The 24,080-nt window shown below is 43.2% G+C and overlaps 1 protein-coding gene across 1 annotated transcript in view; it reads right to left on the bottom strand.

The window, feature by feature from the left end:
• The window catches only part of SLC23A2 (solute carrier family 23 member 2), a 106,085-nt gene that overhangs the window by 70,019 nt on the left and 11,986 nt on the right, over positions 1-24,080 (bottom strand). Inside the window, 1 exon segment of the mRNA NM_001313813.1 lies at positions 4,448-4,709. Within this exon segment, the coding sequence (NP_001300742.1) occupies positions 4,448-4,555 (108 nt within the window). The 5' untranslated portion in view covers positions 4,556-4,709.

The raw sequence follows: 24,080 nt of genomic DNA, 5'->3' as shown, positions 1-24,080 counted from the left end.
AGCACCATAATAGCCAACAGCCTAAGCCCTAATTTCTAATTCCAAAGCAAATAGGAAAATAAGAGCCTTCATTTTAGCATCTAGCAAGATCGTGACCAGCAAGTAAAAAGAGATGGGCTAACCAGTTGCCTTGTGTGACTATCGGGCACTTGATCAGTGCAACTGAGGAAGTGAATTTTAGATTTTCATTTTAATGAATTTAAGTAGCCACATGTGGCTTAGCAGCTACCGTATCAGGCAGCACAGCTCTAGATAAAAAGAAATACCATTTTCCAGTGCATTGAGGGGCCATGCTCTAAGGACAAGAGAAAACAAAAACACAATCAGAATCACCAAGGTCAGGAATCCCTGGGTGGCCCAGTGGTTTAGTGTCTGCCTTTGGCCCAGTGATCCTGGAGATCCGGGATGGAGTCCCACATCAGGCTCCCTGCATGGAGCCTGCTTCTCCCTCTGCCTGTGTCTCTGCCCCTCTCTCTGTGTATCTTTCATGAATAAATAAAAGCTTTAAAAAAAAAAAAAAAAAAAGAGAGAGAGAGAGAGAAAAGAATCACCAAGGTCACCAGATGCTTACAGTGACAAGGAGCTGGAGGCAAGAAGACACCAACCCTCCTCTTCCACTTTTTATTCCCACCAGAGGAGCAGCTACAACAGCTCAATCACCACCCATCCCAACTCCCTTTTTCTTTTATTTTTTTTAAAGACCATGCCCAGGAACATCTGTCAAACTCAGAAGATCAATGTACACTATACCTGTCACCAGTGTTGTCTGTGTGCAGCTCCTGCCTTACTCACCCAGAGCTGAGCTAGCTGGGCCAAGAGACTGTGTGATCCAACAGATGTGAACTTTACTTAACATACAGTACGAACTGAACACTTACGTGCATTTCACCTTCCCACAGAACCACTAAGACAGTTCTATGGCTACTTTTAGCTCTAAGGTTGCCCAATTCTATGAAATTACTGTCTAGACTCGTGGGCCAAATGAGGAATAGGGAGACACAGATGAACATCCCAAGAGCAGAGTGGCAGCAACCAAAATAAGCCTACCGGTTGGACAGTGGAGAGACTACCTCCTCTCTAGCCACTAGACTGTCCTGTTAACAAGCAAGCCATGCAAAAACGGTCTTCTATCTCAAAGTTTTCTAAGGGACAGCAATCTCACTACTGATTAAATATGGGCAGTACAGTGTTCCTATTTTTATTACAAAATATTTCCTATCAAAACTTTCTATAACCCCAAATTCAATCACATCAACTATTTCTTTACAAACATTCTTTGACAGACTTTTGTTGTTCATGTTTTCCTTCAGCTGTTTTGCCGTCTGCTTTCTCATAAGCTCCGCAGGAGTTTGTGTGAACACACTTCCTGACATCCCTGCTTCCAAGTCATCCTGGTCGTTCATGTGCTGACCCTTCCTGGCCTCTTCCCCTGCCATTTCTCTCCTGCCGGCAACTTGATCCCATGAGGCCAACTTTATTACTCTTTCTCACTCCTTTCTGACGCTTACCATTATAGCCCAACACAAGGCGAAAAATTCTGCAAATTCCCAAAAGAAACCGCTATACTGTTAAACCAACTTTATATTCACATTATATTTACACTCAACTACACATCATGTCCATGTTCTCAGCTCCCATGTACTTGGAGGGACTCCTAGTGAAGATGGATCTGGAAGCTAATGCTTTGAGGAACAGTCCTTCCCAGCCCCACTCCTATAAATAATGGTAGAGGAGGAAACCCCAAAACAGATAAAACTTTGTCACAAGAAACAAAGTAACAAATAGGCTGACATTGGGCCCCATGAGGCTCTGAGGCTGGCAGCCTCAGTCAGGCAGCCCTCAGCACCAGTGGGGAGACAGGGACTTGCCCCCACCCCCAACAAGGAGGATGAGAACCAGGTCCAGTGCTCAGAGCTAGGGTCCAGCAGGTCATGTCGTGGTTGACACCACTGAGGCAGAGAGTTAGATCTTTGCTGTTAAAACCCAGTTCTGGACTGGGTCCAGGAAGGGAGAATGAGAAACCACAGCAACACAAGTGGGGGAATGGGGGGTGGGGGGGGGGGTGTACAGAGGAAGAAAATCTCAGAAGAGATTTGCCAGATAAAAAGAGAACAATTGAAGAATTACTTTAAAATAAGTACTAGAAGGATACCTGGGTGGCTCAGCTGTTGAGCATCTGCCTTTGGCCCAGGGCATGATCCTGGAGTCCCGGGATCAAGTCCCACATTGGGCCCAGGCACAGAGCCAGCTTCTCTCTCTCTGCCTATGTCTCTGCCTCTCTCTCATCTATGTCTCTCATGAATAATTTTTTTTTTAAATCCTAAAAAAAAAAAAAAAAAAAAAAAAAGTACTAGGGTCCTCAGTGACTTAAATGAAGAAACATTTTTAAACAACACAAACACATACATACAAGAAATTAAGAATGAAAAATAGGCAGGCATGAACCAAATAGAAATAAGAATTATAATCCCTGCAACAAAAATTCAACGTAAACACATGACTGTCCACAAGGAATTAATAAACTGGAAAATAACACCAGGGAATCCATCCAGAAGTTAGCACTAGAAAAAGATACCCAAACCATGAGAAAACAGTTAAAGAGAAACAAAGATACTGAAAAACTCTAGTGTGTAATTAACAGAGGTTCACCCAATAGTTGACAGCAAAATATAGTTATTTTCAGATGTACAAAGACAAAGGTAGTGACCGTTCACACAGTGTCTTGTTTTGTTTTTTAAGATTTTATTTATTTATTCATGATAGACATGGGGGGGGGGGGGAGGGCAGAGAGACAGGCAGAGGGAGAAGCAGGCTCCATGCCAGGAGCCTGACGCGGGACTCGATCCTGGGACTCCAGGATCACGCCCCGGGCCAAAAGCAGGTGCTAAACTGCTGAGCCACCCAGGGATCCCCAGTGTTTTGGGTTTTGTTGTGTGGTTTTTTTGTTTTGTTTTGTTTTGTTTTTAAATGAAAAGTGAGTGAAGAGGAAGGTAGAAGGAAATCAAAACAGGGAATAAATATGAAAACGGACAGTATATGCTGTGGATTCAACTAACTGCAAAGTTCATAATTTGAGTATGAAAACAAGTCAACCTAAAACTCTTACCCATAATTACAAGGGGGGTGTGAAGAAGGCAAGCTCATGTTCATGTCAAGTGGATAGTAAGGGTGGAATGGTCCGCTGGGCTCTCAGGCAGCAGGACAGACAAATCAATACTCAGGCATAAAGGCTTCCTTTTCACTCTTTAAAGATGATCTAATTTAAACTTGGAAAACCAATTTGCCTCTGCCTCCAGAAAATAGTAACCCTAAGCCTTCAACACAATAGAAAATCCAGTTTAAAATTTTCACTTTATAGGAAGAAAGAAAACAGTGATGCCAGTTGTAAAACCAATGGGACACCTCTCTGTGAATCAATAGGGTAAAAATCAAAATGTGAATGCCACTGAAGTCAATGTACTTAAGGATACATGTTCACATTCTTCTTGCAGAATAATGCCACAGTGAGGCAAATTCCAGGACCATGCTTTAGGGAATCCTAGAATGATATTCTTGCCCTGAACCTCATTTCCAGTATTAAAAAAAAAAAAAAAAAAAAAAAAACAGGGATCCCTGGGTGGCGCAGCGGTTTGGCGCCTGCCTTTGGCCCAGGGCGCGATCCTGGAGACCTGGGATCGAATCCCACATCGGGCTCCCGGTGCATGGAGCCTGCTTCTCCCTCTGCCTGTGTCTCTGCGCCTCTCTCTCTCTCTCTGTGACTATCATAAATAAATAAAAATTTAAAAAAAAATAAATAAATAAATAAAATAAAATAAAAAAATAAAAAATAAAAAAAAAAACACCTGGAGGGATGTTTTCTCTAAAGAGCTTTTTCCTTTTTTGAACCAACACTTTAGATAACTTTATACACATCAAATCATAATTCTGCATCTGGAAAAGTATCAGCATTGACTATAACAAATGTGTTATCAGCCTTCTCTAACTGGTAACACTTGTTCAGGTAAAACTACATTTTGCCATAAAAAAACATAATATAAACCATGGACTTTTGGGGTTCCAAGTGGTGAGTCATTCATTCATTCTTCTACTTTGCAAGGTAAGTCTGAAGTTGGGTTTCTGGTTACTTCATTAGAACATAGTTTTAGAGGGAGAATTAAGCTTTCAGCATCCTCCAGTACACAGTAAGCATGGGGCTGGTTTTACAACATTCACAACAGTGTGTGTTTCCTTCCTGGAGTTAATCCCATCAGGTGACTCCACACAGCAGAGCCAAAACCAGAGTCAGCCAATGGGGTTCCCAAAGACTAGCTCCCGTGAAAAGCATTTGGTTCTCAGATGCCTTAACCTTCAGGGAAAACAGAGGAGTATTAAAGCTAATCCTATGTTGATTCGATACGGAAAGTACTTGAGAGTCAAGGGGAGAGAAAGAAGGGAACAACAGAATTACCGGAAGAGTAAAGAAAGCAGGATGCTTCGCTTCATCTTCGTATTTGCCTTCAGTTGAACTTCCAGCCTCCATGGATTTGGACGTAGTGTTCTTACCAATACCCATCATTAAGAGGAAACAAGCAGTTCAGCCGCTGGATTGAAGTGGCTGGAGGAGAAGGCTTGTGCAGGCGCAGAGCCCAGGATCTGAGCTGGCTCTTCCAGTGTCCAGAGGGCCCGATGCTCAGGCAGAGAGGAACCCCATAAGCGCCATCTCTCAGCACCTAGAGAGAGAGGAAGCAGCCAAATCACCACAAACAGCACAGGACACACGTTCACTGCATTTCCTGCAAAGAAGTCAGGGTATGCATTACATCCAAACAGCAAAGAAAGCACATTACTTAATCATACTTAAAGTCCCCCATCTCTGGTTAATCATGCAGATTCTGAGCTGCCCCCTCAAGGGGACCACTGACTTGGGCCATCAGCAATACCCAAGTACAAGGATGGAAAGGCCACACAGGGATTTCTCTGACACGCACTAGGGTCCAGCTCTCACAGCCCAGCACTCTCCAGCAGAACCTGCTGCAGAGATGAAAATGTTCTGCATCTGCCCTGTCCGAGCCAATCGTCACTACCTACGAGGCTGTTGGGGAAACCCATTTTTACTTGTATCTAATTTTAATTAACTTAAATTGAAATGGTCACGTGTGACTAGCAGTAACCATATTAGACAGTGAGTGCAGTTATAGCTAATATACTATGATTGCATGGATATCAAAGTTCTGAATTCCCTATAGGTATCCAATTATAGGCAGGGGAAGGCACTCAAGAACATTTAAAAAGAAATAGATAAATAAAACCAACCTAGGATTAAATGACCACACAAAGTTCCTAGAATGTGTCACAATGACCTTTAAATGGGCTGGAAGAATGCCACACAAAACATAAAGCCAAAACATTCTGTATTCATCAAATAACAACATAAAGAAGAAACCAGAAAGACAAAATAGAAAAGGAGGTAAAATGTCAAAAGATAAGGGGGCGGGGGGAGGAGAACAAAATGGATCTGGAACGCTCCAAGACGTCAATGAGGAAAAATGCAATGCTCCGAGCTAAGAGAAATTCTAAGCAAAAGTCAGGAGTAGGAAATTACTGAAACAATTCTATGCAGCCAAGTTTCAGTGAAGAAGAAAATTAAAAACTCAATTTCAAACAAAAGTATGACTTGGACAATAAAAGAGATCCACCCAAAAATTAATAAGCATTTGGGGAATTCTGGCTTCCAAAAATGAGAGGACATAAAGGATCCCTACAAGGGTTGGCACATGTACAATAAAACATGCCTAAGTATGCCCAAAGTTTTATTAAAAAGAAATATATACCACAAGCAGGTAGGGGTGAGAAAGGACAGAACATTCATCAGAATGATGTCGGATCTCAGCACCAATTAATGTCCCACTGAGAGTGAATAACAAGCTATCCTGTACGTGTGAAGACAGACCTACCCAAAGCTTAGAAATACAAATAGGAAACCTGTTCGAGGAAGTCTGTCAGGGACTCTTTCATTCAACAATGACTGGATGAGCCAGAGGAGAAACTGAAATACAGACAAATAAGAAAAAAGAAATTATACAAAATTTGGGCGTTCAGTAGGTAGAGCACAAAAAGGGAAGCCGAAAGAAACAGGTGCCCAAACATCATGTTGCCTTAAGTAGAACATCAAACATTTTTGATGGACTCTTCTAGTTTATTTTTTTTTAATTTTTATTTATTTATGATAGTCACACACAGATAGAGAGAGAGAGGCAGAGACACAGGCAGAGGGAGAAGCAGGCTCCATGCACCGGGAGCCCGACGTGGGATTCGATCCCGGGTCTGCAGGATCGCGCCCTGGGCCAAAGGCAGGCGCCAAACCGCTGCGTCACCCAGGGATCCCTGGACTCTTCTAGTTTAATGTTCATGTGCATTTTGCATTCTTGGTTACATCATACCCATGCCTGTTTAAAGCAGTAGCTCTCAACCAGAAGTGATTTTCCCTCCAGGGGACATTTGGCAAAGCCTGGAGATATTTCTGGTCATCAAATCAGGGAAGAGCTACTAGGATCTAACAGGTAGAGACCAGGAGTGCTGCTAAACATCCTACAATGCATGAGATAGATTCCATAATAAAGAACAACCTGAAAAAAATAAAGAACAACCTGGCCACAAATGTGAATACTATCAAGGCTGAGAAACCCTGGTTTAAAAACATCCCCCCCACCAAAAAATAAATAAATAAATAAACAAAAACATCTCCCTCCTCCAAAAATGATATACCCCATGTGCCATGTGGATCCTCAGCACAAGAACAAGGGATACATGTTCCAGTTTGGGAAGTATATCCCCCGACAGAACCCTGTAAAGGAGTAAGTCTATGAGACTTACTGCAATTCTGTGACTTTTTAAATAATTTTCCTTTTATTATAGCAGGGATGAGCGGGCTATATTTTTCCTTATTCATTTCTGCTGCCTGTAGGGGATATGAGGACCCATTTTACTATGTAGTTTCCTATATATAAAAGTGAGAGGGAAAAAAAAAAAAAGTGAGGACTTTCTGTACTCAGAGGGGAAGTTATGGACATTGCTTTGAAAACCCTGAAGGCTCTACCTGTGGCCCTAACAGAGATTTTACTCAGAATTAACCTTTTTCTTGTGCTCTCACTTAAAGTGCTTTACAATTCAAAAACAAAACAAAGAATTCCTAGAAAAACAAAGTTTGTAAAGAAGCAGGAGTGTCCCTTCTTCTATTGTTCACCTGTGAGGCTACTTCTTTACATGGCTGCTCAGGTTCCTAGAGCAGATTAGAGACCTTTTCTTGAACTATAGTAGCTCTACCCTTATGTATTTACTGGTCTTTTCCTCACATACATACTTCCACTCTGTAGTCAGCATGCTTTGTCCTCTTCTTGAAGCCTTGGATACATCTTTCAGTGATTCTCTCTCGGATTCTCTGTCTCCCTTCATCTGGGGCCTTCTATGCCCGGTACAGTGCTCAGGCTGCTCATCTGGTCACTAGGACACCACCAATAGATGAGTGCAATAAGGCCAGCTTCCTGTCACCTCCAGACTGCCTCTGCCCACCTAAGTGAAGCAGACCAAACCCAACCATGTACAAAGGTACATCAGAGAAGCAGTGAGATTAGTTACCAAACAGCTCACTGCACAGGTGATGGTGGATGCACAGCTAAGAAGGACTAGCTAGGACCAGGAGCGTGCTGAGTTAAATAAGTTCCACTCAATTCAGCAGGGAAAAGAAGAGAATATAGGGAGACCCAAAAAGGATAAGGATAGTGGTCAGATCTGTGCTTTGGGAAGGAACTTCTCTACTGTGTACATAGTGGACACAGTAGAAGACAAGTAGAGATGACGGTCAGAAGCCTGGAGTGGCTGTGCAGATAAGGGATGAGGGCTGCAGGGCAGCAGCAACGGAAGAGGAAGAAAGGTGGTTGGAGAGAAACTGGGAGAGAACTAGAACTAGCACCCACTATGTCAAGCACACAGGTCAGAGCAAGAGTCAAAATGGTGGGACGTGTGGGTGGCTCAGTAGTTGAGCGTCTGCCTTTGGCTCAGGGCATGATCCCAGGGTCCAGGGATTGAGTCCCGCATGGGGCTCCCTGTGAGGAGCCTGTTTCTCCCTCTGCCTGTACCTCTGCCTCTGTGTCTCATGAATAAATAAATAAATTCTTAAAAAAAAAAAAAAAGTCAAAATGGCACCAGGGTCTGTAATCTGAGAGTCCAAGATAGTGATAACATATAATACTATTTTATTTCTGGTTATAAAAACACTGCAGAGACTTTTTGGAAATACAAAAGCATAAATCACATTTTAAAACCACTCTGCAATCCCCACAGCACACCCATCTGGCAACTAACAGAGGACTCGACTTCAAAAAGCTCAGTTGAGACCACCACTCTGCAGCCTTGTACACAAAATGGGGGCCAGCCCCAGTGCTGGCACCAAGGATGGGATGGCATGTCAGGGGACATCAGAGGGGAATAAACAAGCAGAAATCAGACCAAGCTACAAAGACTAAATGCCTGACGAGGCAGAAAAAAAAAAGAATCAGGAAAGTACCCTAAAAGTAATTTTAACTCATATCTTCAGTGGGATTCACAAAATAGTAATAACTATAGAACTAAATGACCAAAGAGTTCTTGGAGGTTAAAAATAACTGCCAATATAATCTCTTGATAGATACACTGGGAGCTAAGCTCATAAATTATCAGAACTATTCCACAAAAAGATTTTAGTACCAGAAGAACCAATGTCTATATAAGAGGAGTTTCCAGGGGCACCTGGATGGCTTACTCACAGTTAAGTGTCCAATTCTTGACTTCGGCTCAGGTCATGATCTCAAGATCGCGAGATCGAGCCGCCCTGCATCCAGCTCCACCTTGAGCATGGAGCCCGACTAAGATTCCCCTTCTCTCTCTCTCTCTCTCTCTCCCTCCCTCCCTCATCCAGCTCACACAATAAAGAAATACAGACATACACAGAGGAGTGTTCAGAGACAGTAAGAGAACAGATGGATAAGGAGTCAAAGAAGTAACAGACAAAAATATCCTCACAGCAAAGGAAGACTTCACCTCCACCAGACATCTCAAGAGCTAGACTGGGAAGAATACTGAAAGAGGACCCCACGGACACACCCCAGTAAAATGTCTAAATTCTGAAGATACAAAATCTCAACAGGAAAGACGTTTTTATTTGTCAGGAAAAAACATACAAACAAAAAGATTGTTTACTAAGGGAAGATCCATATATGGTCTTTTATAAGACTTCTCATTTAATAGTAAAAAAGACAACGAAGACCACCACCACCACCACCACCACCACCACCACGTGATGCTGGCAGTATTCCAAGAGGAAAGAAGGCAGCCCTAAAATTCTGCATCCAGACAACCCCCAGTGATCCTACCACCCCCTTCAAAACCCACCACTACCTTTCTAGCATATACACATCTCATTATTCTTCAGAACTATGGTAACAGTGATAAGTTCCAGTGTAGAAATTATAATTCTGCTGGTGGCCATGTGGGAGACCATACTTATAATAATTACAATGAAATGTGATGGTACTGTGTAACAAACCCTTTGCACATCCCAGTCCCCTGGAACAGAGTCCCTGAAGAGGACTAAGGAGATAACTGTATGAGGCTTTTGAGACATAAAATTATCTTCCAGGAAGACTCTCCTAATTGGCAATACCACCAGCAAAGAATCGGTCCATCTCATCAAAGTTGAGAACTCTACTACAAACCTACACCAGTGGGTAGGATTTTGTGAAGCACTGACTCACGAGTTTTTCATGTCTGCTAGCAAGTACAGAGACTTTTGTGGCTTATCTTCGTATCCCCTTGCCTATAGTGTTTAAAAATCTTTATTTTTTAAGGACATAAACCCTTTAATATTCTGCTTTATTGGTTCCAAATATCTTATCCCAGCTTCTTATTTGCTCATGAATTTTGTGGATGATCTTTCAGAATTATTTTCATTTTTATAATCAAATCCATCAATTTTCTACATTGTCTTAGCTCTTACCACCCATTAGCTTCCCAAGATCTAAAAAAAAACAAAGCAAAACAAAACAAAACAACACACACACAGTATGACAATAAAATATCCCTGAAGCAGCCCTGACAGACCTTCACCTTAGCTGTGAGAAGCTTAGGTTTCACAGAAGAGGGGACCAGCAAAGAGGACCATGAGCCACTGCCAGGTTTTTACAAGACTACACTCTGCAGTTATCGGAAGGACCAAGTAAGCCCTTCGTAAATCACGCAGCCCCACCGCCATGAGCAGACGGGCAGTGCTCTCAAACCCGCACTCACCCACATTAACCTCAGGGAAAAAGACAGGGCTTTTTACCAGAGAATGCTTTTATTCTCCTAGCTGAACTGTATCTTCATGTCAAACACAATCATCCACTGCAGCAACCAGCCCTCCTCACTGCCCCCATGACCAGGAACAAAGGGGGACAGTGCCACTGTGGCAAGACCACTCTCCATCAAGTATTCTGTTTCTCTACTTAGTGTTTAACTGGCCCTCATGAGCGCTACTGGGACGTACCGACTGCCTTTGCCATCTCTTACAGAGCAGCACCCTTTGGAGTGCCCTGAAGACGTGGAAACAAGTGAGCACAAGAGGGGATGGGCCCAAACAAAGTGCAAGGCAATGATGCTCTGAGAGAGGCTTCAGGGCAGGGAGTGCCACGACCTGGGAAGAGTGGAAGACAAACAGAGGGTGGAAGGAAGGAAGGAGACAGCGAACACCGAGCACAGAAATGTACTTCGGAAGGCCCCAGATGACAGAGCATCCACAGCCAAATACTTGAGAGTTATGAAGACAGCCTCAAGACCAAAAACCCGGGCACCAACCTGAGATCAGAGTGCTTCATCCACACAGGCTGAACTTGAGTGGGGTAATGCCAAGGCCCAGATAAAGATAAAAGGGGGGTGGGGGTGGGTTTAAGGTCTGGTTTAGAGTTTATAATGAAACAAAAGACAAGATCTCCCATGGAATCTCACTAGGGAAGATCTGCCCACCCTCAGTCCATCCATTGCCCCTCTTCCTACTCCTTGGGAAAGAAAGACTCCTTGGGAAAGCAAGACCACTGCTATCTTGCCCCTGATTCGATGACAAGGGTGAGGAGGAGCTGTCGGACAAGAGATGGGGCTCACTGGGGATGAAAAGGACGAGGATGACACAGTGAGAGTAACAGCTACAGTCCCCTACCACTAAGTACCTGCATCACTGTGTCAGTGGCACCTCATTTTCCCAAGTAAGCACAGTATTGCAAGCATGTGCCCACTTCACAAAAGGGTAAGCTGAGCTGCAAAGAAGTGAGGTAATTTGCCAAAGGACACACAGCCTTAAACAGTGGGGCACGATTCAAACTTTAATGAGCATTCCCATCCTAACAGTGTTTATACAATCAAGACCTAAGACTGTCCTTCGAATGCTCAGTTTCCAGCCAACCTCCCTGAGCGAACATAATACAAGCTGGCCTGGAAGCACAGTCTCTGCCCAACTTGCTGTGTGCCATCGGCTCTGGGATTTCTGAGGGGGCCCCAAGGGGCAAGGACTGCCGAGCTCCCTCTCCCAAGCTGAAGCCCACATCTCCCAGAGCAGAAAACTCCCAAATCTGTGCGCTCTGCAGCATTGACACCATCCTACCACCTCTGATCTCCCGGTCCTGTTCCACCTCGAGTACTCCTCTTATCCATACAAATCAGCCAGCATGACCAGAAGCCATTGTGCCCTTTGCTGGTGTCCTGATGCATCTCAGAATGACAGCCGAATTCTGCAGCAAGGCTATAGAGTCACAGTGATGCCTACTGGGAAGCTTGGGCCCGCTATGCTGTCATTTCTGTTTTGGGTCCTCAGGTGCTGGGTCCTCCACTAGCTCCTCAGGCTCTTCCATGTGCAGTGCCTCCAAAATAAATACCCTTTACCTCGCTCGCCCCTTTCCATTGGGGTAATTCCCACACATGCATCCTCTGGTTGCCACACATCACCATGGCACGGGGGAACAACAAAGATGGCTACACTGTGGGGAGATCCATCTGCCTACCCAGCCAGACCACTGTCAGAACAAGGGGCAGAGTCTACCTCCCATATCCCTGGTTCCCAGTTTCGGACTTGGTACCTGTACTGAAGGCTTCCTAGGATTTGTGAGATGAATAAATGATGTTTAAAAATTAAAAGTAAAAAATAAAATAAAATAAAATAAAAAATAAAAGTACCAATAAAACGTAACACTCATTCTTAATACTCTCACTAAATTGGAAAAGGAAGTTATCAGCCAACATCAACCACATCTGTGACACACCAGGTGCACTGGTGTCAGGGACACGCCAGGGTGTTGACATCACTGTGATCGTTCAGCTGACAGAAGTGTTTGCAAGTAAAAGACCAAATCAGAACCACTATCAAGAAGCAGGAAAATCTGAGCAAACCTACCAGCAGATAGATGGCTAGGTACAAAACACACTAGCAGAGCTCTTTCAGTGCTGATGGACTCTAACATTCCCCAAATGCCAGCAACAAGCATCTTGGGAAAGAAAGACTAAGCAAAACCACTGCTATCTTGCCCCTGATCCGGCAACAAGGGTGAGGAGGAGCTGTCAGATGAGAGATGAGGCTCACTGGAGATGACAAGGATGACACAGTGAGAGCTACAGTCCCCACCCCCAACCCCCAAGCAAAGTACTGTCTAACCTGGTTTTGTAGTGTCCCCAGCTAAGGGTGGTTTTTACGTTTTTAAATAGTAAACAACAGCAAGGAATAACATATGACAGGATATCTGGGCCACAAAACCTGAGATATCTACAAAAAAGTCTACTGCCCCAAAAGATAAGGGTGGATGTAGGAATCCTGTTTAAGATGGCAATGACAGCCATTACTTAGATTTCATAAATAATGTGCAAGGCCTTTCTGAATAAAACAATAAACTATTACTAAGGGCCATAAAACAGATCTAAATAACCAGAGAAACAGGCTACATCCTGGAATAAGAGAGCTGCTATAAGAATATTCACTTTATGATATATATGTGTGTGTGTATAAATTTAATAAAAATTAATACCCCAAAGGAGAGAAAGGGGGCTTGCTAAAATTCCTGAAGGATAAGCAAAAATAGCAATAAAAAAATAGCCATAAATATCTGAAAAAATAAACATGTGTTCTATCAGAAAGAAACTCTAATAAAGTTGTAATAAACAGAAGAGTTCACAAAAACAAATAACCAAGAGAAACCCCCAAAACCAAGAAATATATGATATGGAGGCACTTCAAATCATAAGGCAAAGTATGGATTTTTCAATACAACATGCCAAAACAACCAGCTCATTACTAGATAATAAAATGCAGAAAAACCAAGTCCTAAGGTCAGCACACACACCAAAAAAAAAAAAAAAAAAAAAAAAGATGAATGGAAGAAAGGAAGGGCGGGCCACTAATGGTTATATAACGTAAGGGTGGAGGACTCCCTTCTTAGAATGTCATTAAAGATGAAAATGAGACAGAGGCTGATTAGACAATATAAATTTTTTAGATTTCTGTATGGAGAAAAATCACACAAAGTTAAAAAGCAAAATGTACCCTATATAAGATCATGTGTTCATATCTTTAGTATTTGAAGAGCTCTTAAAAATCAATAAAGAGGAAACAAAAGTCCTTAAAATAAAAAAAGACAAAATATATGAGCTTCTAATCTTTAATCCCTCTCAAATACAAACAACAAAATAAATGTTCCAACCGTGTCCAAAATCAAATGAAATGTACAATAAAATGAGGTACTTTTTTTTTTTTTTAACTTATGTGGCTTTTTTTTTTTAATTTATGTATTTGAGAGAGAGAGTACGCACACACAGCACACAAGTGCAGGGGCACAGAGGGAGAGGGAGAAGCAGACTCCCCACTGAGCAGGGAGCCCAAAGTGGGGCTGCATCTCAGGGCCCTGCTATCATGACCTAAGCCGAAGGCTGATGCTTAACCAACTGAGCCACTAGGCACCCCTATGTGGTTTGTTTTTAATGTGCTTATTTGTAAGATAGTAAACAAATACAAAAACACACACACCTAATGAAAAATAAGTTTGCTGATAATGAGAGGCAATTTGGTTATACACATCAGAAGAGATATACTCATGTTCGTTTCTAGTATTTGTTAATAGATATATTAATACTTGTTAATTAGGACACAAAGATTTAGTTCCAAAATTGTGCATGTTAGCATTATTAATAAGACCAAAAATCACGAAAAATCTAATACTCAACACTAGGGAACTGAATGGCAAAATTATGGTATGTTCCCACAAAGGAATACCATGTAGACATTAAAAAGATGACATAGAAATATTTATTGACATGGAAAGATGTTCACCCTATCTTAGGTACAGAAAGTATGTACAACACTATGCTAAGTAAAATAAGCCAGTCACAGAAGGACAAAGAGGGCATGATTCCATCTATAGGAGGTATCTAAGATAGTCAAACTCACAGAAACCGGAGAATACAATGGTGGTTGCCAGGGACTTGGGAGGGAGGTGCTATTCAAGAGGTACAAAGTTTATTGTGAAAGGTAAGTTCTAGGGACACCTGGGTGGCTCAGCAGTTAAGCACCTGGGTGGCTCAGCAGTTAAGCGCCTGCCTTGGGCCCAGGGTGTGATCCTGGAGTTCCAGGATGGAGTCCCACATCAGGCTCCCTGCATGGAGCCTGCTTCTCCCTCTGCCTGTGTCTCTGCCTCTCTATGTATGTCTCTCATGAATAAATAAAATAAAATAAAATAAAATAAAATAAAATAAAATGTAAGTTCTAGGATCTGCTATACAACACTGTTCAGTTAACAATACAGTATTGTACATTTAAAGATGTTAAGAGGGTAGATCTTAGGCTGAATGTTCTTACAATAAAAAATACCAATTTTTAAAAATCAGGCAATGAGTGAAAAGAATTAAAGGCAATTCATACAGTGATAAAAAGTTATATAGAGCACTAACCTAAACCACTGTGTGTGTGTTAAGTGTACATACATACATACATACACCAAAAGGTCAACCAAAATGCTGATAAGGGGCAAAAGACTTAAGTAAAATAACTCAGAAAATAGAGACACTTAACAGTGAAAAGTATGTCCCTCTATTTCCCTGAAGAGCTTGATGATGCCTACATCAGCAACTGGTTCCATCACTCTGTTCAGAATCAAATCCAGAAACGTGGTCAGTTCCTCATAACAAGACCACACAAAACAGTTTGTTCCTTTCTGATGAGTGGTCAGGACACAGGCTTAGAGTGACAAGACACATGGAATAAAGTTCTTAGGTTTCAAGTTGTAAAATAACTTGTCAGAAAAGAAACGGAGAAAAACTTAAGTTCTATAAATTACGCTTAGCTGGGAAAGGCGGGGGGGGGGGGGGGACTAACACTGAAAGGTGTACCCATACCCAAGGCCGCCCCCAAAGAAACTATCCTCCACTGTGATTCCATGTTGGAACCACTTATGAATTTTAAAAATACTATATATGTTGGGGTCCCCTACCCACAGAACTGCCGAATAGGCCTATGGAGCCTGAGCATTCGGTTTATAAAGCTCCCCCTGGAGCCATGGTTAAGAATCACCACCTTAAAGCAAGCAGGAAATCATTACAGTCTCATAAAAAATAACTTTTTTCAACCTCAAAATAAATCTACGCCTGTCAGAGCAGAAAAACAGTAATTTAGCAAATTCTGCTATGAGCAAGTAGGGAAGTAAAATATTCAAGTCTTTAGTAAACTTCCAATTCCCTAGGGATTGAACCACCAGCTAGCCAGCCACCAATAATCACGAACAAATGCAGAGTAACAGCTTTGAATTAGTACTTCTTTGATCAACTATTCAGCCAGTCATCATATCTTCCGTACTTAATTGTTTTTATCTGACCATTTATCTGCTGTCGAGGCATGGGTCAACTCCCTACTGTGGCTTACCATGGCTACCTGACTTAGAAAAATGATGGTACTGGGCAGCCCCAGTGGCGCAGCGGTTTAGCGTCTGCCTTCAGCCCCAGGGTGTGATCCTGGAGACCCGGGATCGGGTCCCACATCAGGATCCCTGCATGGAGCCTGCTTCTCCCTCTGCCTATGTCTCTGCTTCTCTCTCACACACACTCTCTCTCTCTCTCTCTCTCTCTCTCTCTCTGTGTCTCTCATGAATAAATAAAAATCTTAAAAAAAAATTTTTTTTTAATGATGGTACTATCCAACCGGAATTTAAAGGCTGAACTGCTCCTGGAGTTTTCTAACCAAGCCTTTTCATGTTTCTTGGAGGTAAAACCAAATCCTAAAGAAAACGTGTCTTCCTCTCAGCATTTAGCAGTTCCTAGTCCAAGGCACTCAATAGCTGAATGAACTAACCACTAGGAATCCTCCCGAAGAGTAGAATCTTCCTTGTGTACAACTCATCTTTATACTCCCAAGCTCCTAGGGATGCCTGAGTGGCTCAGCAGTTGAGCCATCTGCCTTCGGCTCAGGGTGTGGTCCCAGGGTCCGGAATGGAATTGAGTCTCCCATCAGGCTCCTTGCAGGGGGCCTGCTTCTCCCTGTCTGTGTCTCTGCCTTTTTCTGCGTCTCTCATGAATAAATAAAATCTTTTTTAAAAAATTAAATTAAAAATAAATTTAAAAATAAATTTAACAAACACGCAAACATCTGATGCTAGTGATTCTCAGATCACCCCCACCTTTGTATGGGTAACGTGGGATGGGGTAATTTCTCTGCCTGCAGAAACCTATCCAGACAGCTGAGAATATGACTAACAAGGAAAACTTTAGGATAAAGAAACTCAAAATCTCAACTTGCCACATTGTAGTTTGGTTCCTACCAAGGTACAAACAAGAGCTTTCAGGGCTGGCCAGGTTCAATGATAAAGCACATTTTAAAAGCCAATCCGTGGCTCCCTCTCTGCTTAAATCCCATTATTAGAGGATTATAGTTGAATTGTGACTGCTCCATTAAATTGTTAAATGCTAACATTTGACTTAAATGCTTTTAATCCAAGACAAAAAAAGATTATTGGAACACATAACCTCAATTTATACATGCTCAACTCCCTTTAAATGAAAGGACCTGAGTGGTTGCCTAATACATAGGGTCTTGCTTTAGAAAGTTTACGATTCTGACATTCATCCTACTTATTATTATTTCCTTTAGGCAACAATGAATGAACCTGTAAGTGGTGGTTATTATTTGATCTTGTGATGACAGTTACAGTGTCATGGGGTATAACAGAGGGGGGAAAATATCCTCCTACAGCCTTTCCAAAACACTTCGAACTTTTGCTCTTATTTTTCAAACTGCAATTTACTACCCACTAGCAGCGGGCTATGATATCCACCCTAGTGGATCTCAACCAGAATTTTAAGACAATGATATTTAACAGGACAAGAAACTTCAGAGTACACCTCCCAAGATAAGGCTATCTAGTTTCAAGGTAAAATACCTTACTGTGGCTCAGTTAAAAACCAACAACAAAAACAATCCTAAAAGTCACTGATGTAACCAAAGCCCTACCCAGTGACAAAAAAGGCATATTCCAGGTACCCAATTTACTATTTTTATTTTTAAAGATTGTTTATTTATTTATGAGAGGCACAGAGAAAAGGGCAGAGTTCAAGCAGAGGGGGAAGTAGGCTCTCCACGGGAACCCAGTATGGGACTTGATCCTGGAATCCCAGGATTACCCCCTGAGCCAAAGGCAGATGCTCAACCACTGAGCCACCCCAGGTGTCCCCCAGGTACCCAATTTAGATCAGGTTATTTGCTGGGCTTCAAGTAACATATCCATAGAAAAAGTCTGTTCAAAAAAAAGAAAATAAAAGAAAAAAAAGAAAAAGAAAAAGTCTGTTCAAATGGTGCAAGATAAGAACACTGATAATAAAGTATCATCATATCTCCTTGCTACATGGGTAGAGGGTATCCAAAATTGTGGCCTCCAAGTGGCTTCTGTTTAACATCTGCCAGAGCCTGACACTGAACCACCTCAATGACTGCAATCAAAAAAATCTCCAACGCCACCCAACAAGCTGTTAGTCTTCTGTCACAGTCTTGATTTGTCAACTTTTCTCTTGAGAGAAAGAAATGCTTCAAAGCAGCCAATAAAACTTGGGTTTCTGAATGGGAGACCAGAGTTCACTGCCAGGTTCCCTGTTAAAAACACACCTACTGAGGACACCCCAGGAGGAGCAGCGCTTTAGAGGTCACACCCATGTCAACCGCCCCACTCTGAAGGTGGAAGAAAAGGCATCTGGACCACTTGGGTATCACCTGGAAATGGGGGCCGCAAGGGTGGGTTGCAGGACCACCGGGTAGACACGGCAAATCCTCCTGGAAAGTCGAGGGGTGAGGGAGGATCATTCCTAACTTAAAGCAAATATTTTAAGGAGCATAAAATTCACAAATTGGTAAAACAGAAGATGTTAAAGAATACTCCCTGCCTGCAGAAGACCCCTTCCATCTCTTTTGGAGACAGGGCCCAAACTGCCCTAGTACAGAGTAAGCTCTAGACCCAAACTAAACTCTAAATCCTAAGAGAGCACTTAAATCCAGTCAGAGGGGCTATTCTGCTGATGTCAGTTCACATACAAGCTGAGCCATGAAAAGCAATGGTCATGGGACCCAGAGGGCAAGATGCTGACTCACTGACTGCTCAGCTAGGGGAAGAGAGAGTCAAGCATACAGTAAAAGGTCAAAGCAGCTCGTTTCACTGGTTTGGGGACTTTAAAATCCATACTGATCTTCATGTTTCTGACCTAATGCTGTAGGTATTAGATGCTATACAGCCACCTCTGGGGCTGATCTCATCCAGCAGAAGTTTCTTCCCCAAATTATGACAAGATTTTAAGATTCATTATCCTAACCATGACTCTCCTGCCCCAGGTACCATCCACATGGACCACATGAACCTGCAGTTCCCAGGATGAAGCTCAAGAAGTCCCCTCCCTCCTCCAAGAAGAATTCCTCCAAAAGAATTCCTGGGTTAGCTGTCCCTCTAAGCACATGGCTTGGGCCAGCTCCCAGACCACGCAGGAATAGGGACAGGGGCAGTGTCTACCACACAAAAGGCATTCAAATATCTAAAGAAAACTTATTTTCAGGGCCAGTAAGTGATACACCTGAAACAAAACCTAATCCTCACCCTCCATATTCATTCAGGGAAAGCATGTGCCCTGGACAAGTGAGGGGAGAAGGGGAGGTAATGGAGCAAAAGGTAGAGCTTATAGGCCAGAATCAAAATACAGAAGTATATTTGAGAAAATTCAAGCAGAGTCCAGAATTTTTCAAGATTTTATTTATTCATGAGACACACCCAGAGAAGGGCAGAGACATAGGCAGAGGGAGAAGCAGGTTCCCTGCAAGGAGCCTAATGTGGGACTTGATCCCAGGACCCTAGAATCACACCCTGAGCTGAAGGCAGACAATCACTGAGCCACCCAGGTATCCCAAGGTTGGTTTTACTACATTTATTCCTACTGTATGTTTTACATCCCATTTTTGTACCAACAGTGTTTTCACAAAGACTCTCTTAAATGTATTAATCATTTTGGGGGCCACTGGAAAGCTAATTTTATATGCAATTTTAATGACAAGATAAAAACACATTCAGATTTAACTGACTGCCTATCCTATCCAAGACACAAACAGGATTTCGCTTAACCCTTGCAACAAAGCTGGGAAGGGCTATTCTTAATCACCTGTCACACCACTCAGAAAACTGAAGCAGAGAGGCTGATTTTTCCCTTGGACAACAGCCAAGGGCGAATGGCAGCCACAACAACCATTCTGAGAGCGTGAAATCTGCTCTCAATTCCCTTAGAGACTAACAGAACAGGGCCCAAAGATGAACGGAGGTCATTTTGGACGAGGCTGAAAAAAGCCCCCGGTGCTATTGAGGAATGCAAGGAAAGCTTCCTCCTCTTGCACACCTCCAAATGATCTTTGTCATTTGTTATCTCCCTGCCCCTTTCCCAGTACAAAGACAAACCTGCGTGGTCAGGTAACTTCCAGGGATGGCTGGCCCCTGCTAACCCTGAGCACCCCTTGGCACTGTTCCAGCTCCTGCTCCATCTTCCCTTTCCAGCACAACTGGGAACTCGTGCCTCCTGTTTCTCAGGGGAAGCCTCGGGAGAGCATGGAGTCACCTCTCACTACTCTGCCCTGCTGCCTCTGCAGGGGGCGGGGGGGGGGGGGGGCACAGGTGCCTGCAGCAGCATTCCAAATGATAGTTCACTCCATCGCCTCAAGCTCCCTGTAGTTATCAGCCCTCACCATGAACTACTCTTTAGACCATACCATTCCTCTTTGGAATGTTCTTATCAGTTCTTCCTGTCCTTGGTGCCAAAGCCAAATTTCCTTCTCTCACCTGCAGAAAGAGGTCAAACTCCATCCATTGTTCCTTCATTTCTTAACTTATTCTTGCTGGGTTTTGCAGCACACTTCCTTAAGTCCTCTCCACTACCTGTCATCTGTTCCATCTGCAAATCTCTTCTGTGACATCTTTTTTCCTCCTCACCAACCCCTGCTTTCCCAAGAGTTCCTCCTCCTCTCTCATACGCTTTCCCAAGATAAGGAAAAGCACGTTCTGAAATTTCACCTACCCTGATGGATTACCTGATGACTGAATAATGGGTTTGCCTCAACTGCCCTGCAATTACCTGGGTCTGGGACACTGTAATTCTTCTCCAAGTTAACCCCAAGTACTCGGTGATCCAAATAGGCTCTCCCTGACCTTCGATAAACGGGAGCCTGTTTCCTGACGGTCAATAAACATCTTATGCCTGGGAGTAGGTTATATAGTTGGGTTGTGGGTTTTTTTCCCCTGCAAAGGAACATGTTCTTCCTAATTCATTAAAAAAAAACAAACAAAAAAAGCCATTTAGGGGCACCTGACTGACTCAGTCGGAAGAGTGAGCGCTCTTGATTTCCGGGTGGTGAGTCTGAGCCCCGCGCTGGGTGTAGAGAGTACTTAAATTTAAAAACAATTAAAAAAAAAAAATACAGAGACTACAGTCACTTAGAATCCTATGCCACAGATGCACAGCTTTCTTTAGCATCTGAACCTAACATTTTCATAATCCCCAAACCTTAAAGGATTAAAAAATTGATGTATTCAGCTATAAAAGACTCCCGCTCTCCATGAAGTTTAATCTGTGTTCCTTACTTTTCCTTGAGGCCCTAAAAATCTGCATAAAAGAGCACATGAAATCTTGGATGGCCCAGGACTGGACCTCACTCAGAAAATAAGGTAAATGAGCACTTGAAAGCATAGCATCTGACATTTCAATTGCTGCAGATCGGGTTTTAAGGTCACTCTCTCACATGTTTAATGAAGGGCACTGCCTTCTAAGAGTTGCATAAATGCTAATGTTTGTTTTTTTAAATATTGACAGTCCAGAGAACTCAGACTTTGGAGACTTTCTGGTAACTCAGCTGGGCAAACTTGAGTCACAGGCTCCTCACGCACCCACAGAGACACCCGTAGACATAGCTATGTATGTGCACAAAACCAGCCACTCAACCACAGACAGGAGCACACACAGTGATAAGGTATGTGGCCGCAGACGCAAACACCCGGCCCAGATGCACACACAGACAGACACAGACACTAATTCCCCAAAGCAGAGCTAACGGACCAAGAAATGGTCTTACCTGAAAAGAGAAATCTTACCCTCTCCACAAAAATACTCGTTAATCAGTGTCCAACCCACCAATTCTGTGCAGGCACCCGTGCTGAGCCGGATCGTCCTGATGCTCAGCATGAGCCGTTTCAGGTGCTGAAGGAATTTCGGCTTTTATAACCCACACAGACTTGCCAAAATTGTATAACCATACCACCTAGTCAGACATTACACAACAGCCACCACCTGGTTACAAATGGTTACTACATGCTTCTGGTATGGCCTGCTCACCATTGATCCAGAGCAGGTTTCTATGTGGCCGGGTGGATATTCTATTGTGGAAACCAAGCAGTTGCTGGGATTACATTTCTCAAACCCACACAAATAAGGGAAATTAAAACCTATCTTTCCAAACACTCCTGGTCAGATGAACAAGTCCACTCAAACTGTGTTCAAGCTCAGTGAAAGGAGCGATTAATTCTTACTTCCTGGTAATTTCTCATTTCCCCATCTAGGGTAGGGGCCCCAAAGCAATTGTTTTCAAAGCTCAAAGACTTTCAAAGATTAAAAAGACATCTCAAAGCACAATCTCTTCATTGAAATAGTAAGAAAAGCAACAACTAACTGCAATATTGAGAGTCAACCACTGAATGCGGGTTACGATGCGTGTGGCATCTGATGTGCAGGTCCCCACTGCCGAGGCCCCAGTGAGGAGTGGAAGGGCCTGCAGACACACGCAAGATAGCAAACACACACTGACAATCTAGTACCGACAGAAGGGAAGAAGCCACACCTGTCATCATACTTTTGTCTTTCCTAGTCTTGGCTCCAGGCCAGGGCCTGCCAGAAACCCGGGTGGTGGGCACCTGCGCCCCTGGGATATGGTGAGAGGGCCAGAACCTGCCTCTATTTCCCCAACACCACACAGGGACCACATGGCTCAAGCAGGAAGGGGCAGCACAGTACACCCTGGAAGACATGAGAAAGGCAGAGGGAGAGACAGGACAGCCTAGACAACAGCAGCTCTGATGGTTACTCACTTGTGAATCATCTTAGGGGAAGTCAGTGGTGGGCACAAGAGAGAGGTGCCACCTGACTGGAGTAGAAGCTGCAGTGGGAGTGGGGAGAAGGCTGGGAGCCATGAGCTTTAACAGTTCTGGAGCAGGAGCTTCGTCACAGAAGTTCCTAGGGCCCCGGTCACATATGACACAGCCAACACCTCGGGTCTACATGCCCAGGTAGACAGACCAGAAGGCCCCTTACTTCCAAAGTGAGTGAAAAGAAGGACCCAGTATGCGGCCTGTGGGCAAAATAATCCAGTCTCCATATCCTGAACATAAGAATCGTTCCCAGACTGTTTTGTGAAGACTCTTAACCTCAAAAAGGTTAAACTGCAGGAATCAGAAGAAAATTTCAATTTGGAACAAAAAGGAATTTTAAAAAGTTGCTATTTTTAAAAAAGGGAAATGGGATCACACAATTATGTGAAGGAAATGGACACAGACCAAGAGAGGACAAGCTCAGGGTGGTGAAGAAGCAACAATGAGAAGTGAAAACCAAAGGAAAGAGCAGAAAACAAGCAGGTGGAGGAGGACAAGTCGGAGAAACACGGAGAGACAAGGAAAAGTCTAGAAAGGCCGTAACAGTTCACAGATGAGAAGTGTGGACGGACAAAAGCAAACAGCAAATACAAGACACGGAAAATTAGTGCTCCTTGACTAGATTTAAAAAGAACAAAGAAGGGCAGCCCCAGTGGCTCAGCAGTTTAGCGCCTGTCTTCAGCCTGGGGTGTGATCCTGGAGACCCAGGATCGAGTCCCACGTCGGGCTCCCTGCATGGAGCCTGCTTCTCTCCCTCTGCCTGTGTCTCTTCGCCTCTCTCTCTCTCTCTCTCTGTCATGAATGAATAAAATCTTTAAGAAAAAGAAAGAGGGATCCCTGGGTGGCGCAGCGGTTTAGCGCCTGCCTTTGGCCCAGGGCGCGATCCTGGAGACCCGGGATCGAGTCCCACGTCAGGCTCCCGGTGCATGGAGCCTGCTTCTCCCTCTGCCTGTGTGTCTCTGACTCTCTCTCTCTCTCACTGTGTGCCTATAATTAATAAATAAATAAATAAATAAATAAATAAATAAATAAATAAATAAATAAATAAATAAATAAATAAATAAAAATTTATTTAAAAAAAAGAAAAGAAAAGAAAAAGAAAAAAAGAACAAAGAATCCAGTCATGTAGCAGGACTCCGTTCACATGAAATGTCCAGACTAGGCAAATCCAGAAACAGAAGGTGGATTGGTGGTTGCCTGGGGTGGAGATGGGGTACAGGAATGGAGGTGACTATTAATGAATTTGGCATTTCTTTATGGGATGAAGAAAATGTTCCAAACTTGACAGTGACGGTTACACAAGTCTCTGATTCCCTGGAAGCTGCTGCTCTGTGCAGATTAAACAGGAGCGAACTCTGT

Source organism: Canis lupus, chromosome 24, assembly GCF_011100685.1.
Source record: "Canis lupus familiaris isolate Mischka breed German Shepherd chromosome 24, alternate assembly UU_Cfam_GSD_1.0, whole genome shotgun sequence".
NCBI lineage: Eukaryota > Metazoa > Chordata > Mammalia > Carnivora > Canidae > Canis > Canis lupus.
Note: the sequence above shows the minus strand (reverse complement) of the source record. Positions and strands in the feature narration are given on the sequence as shown.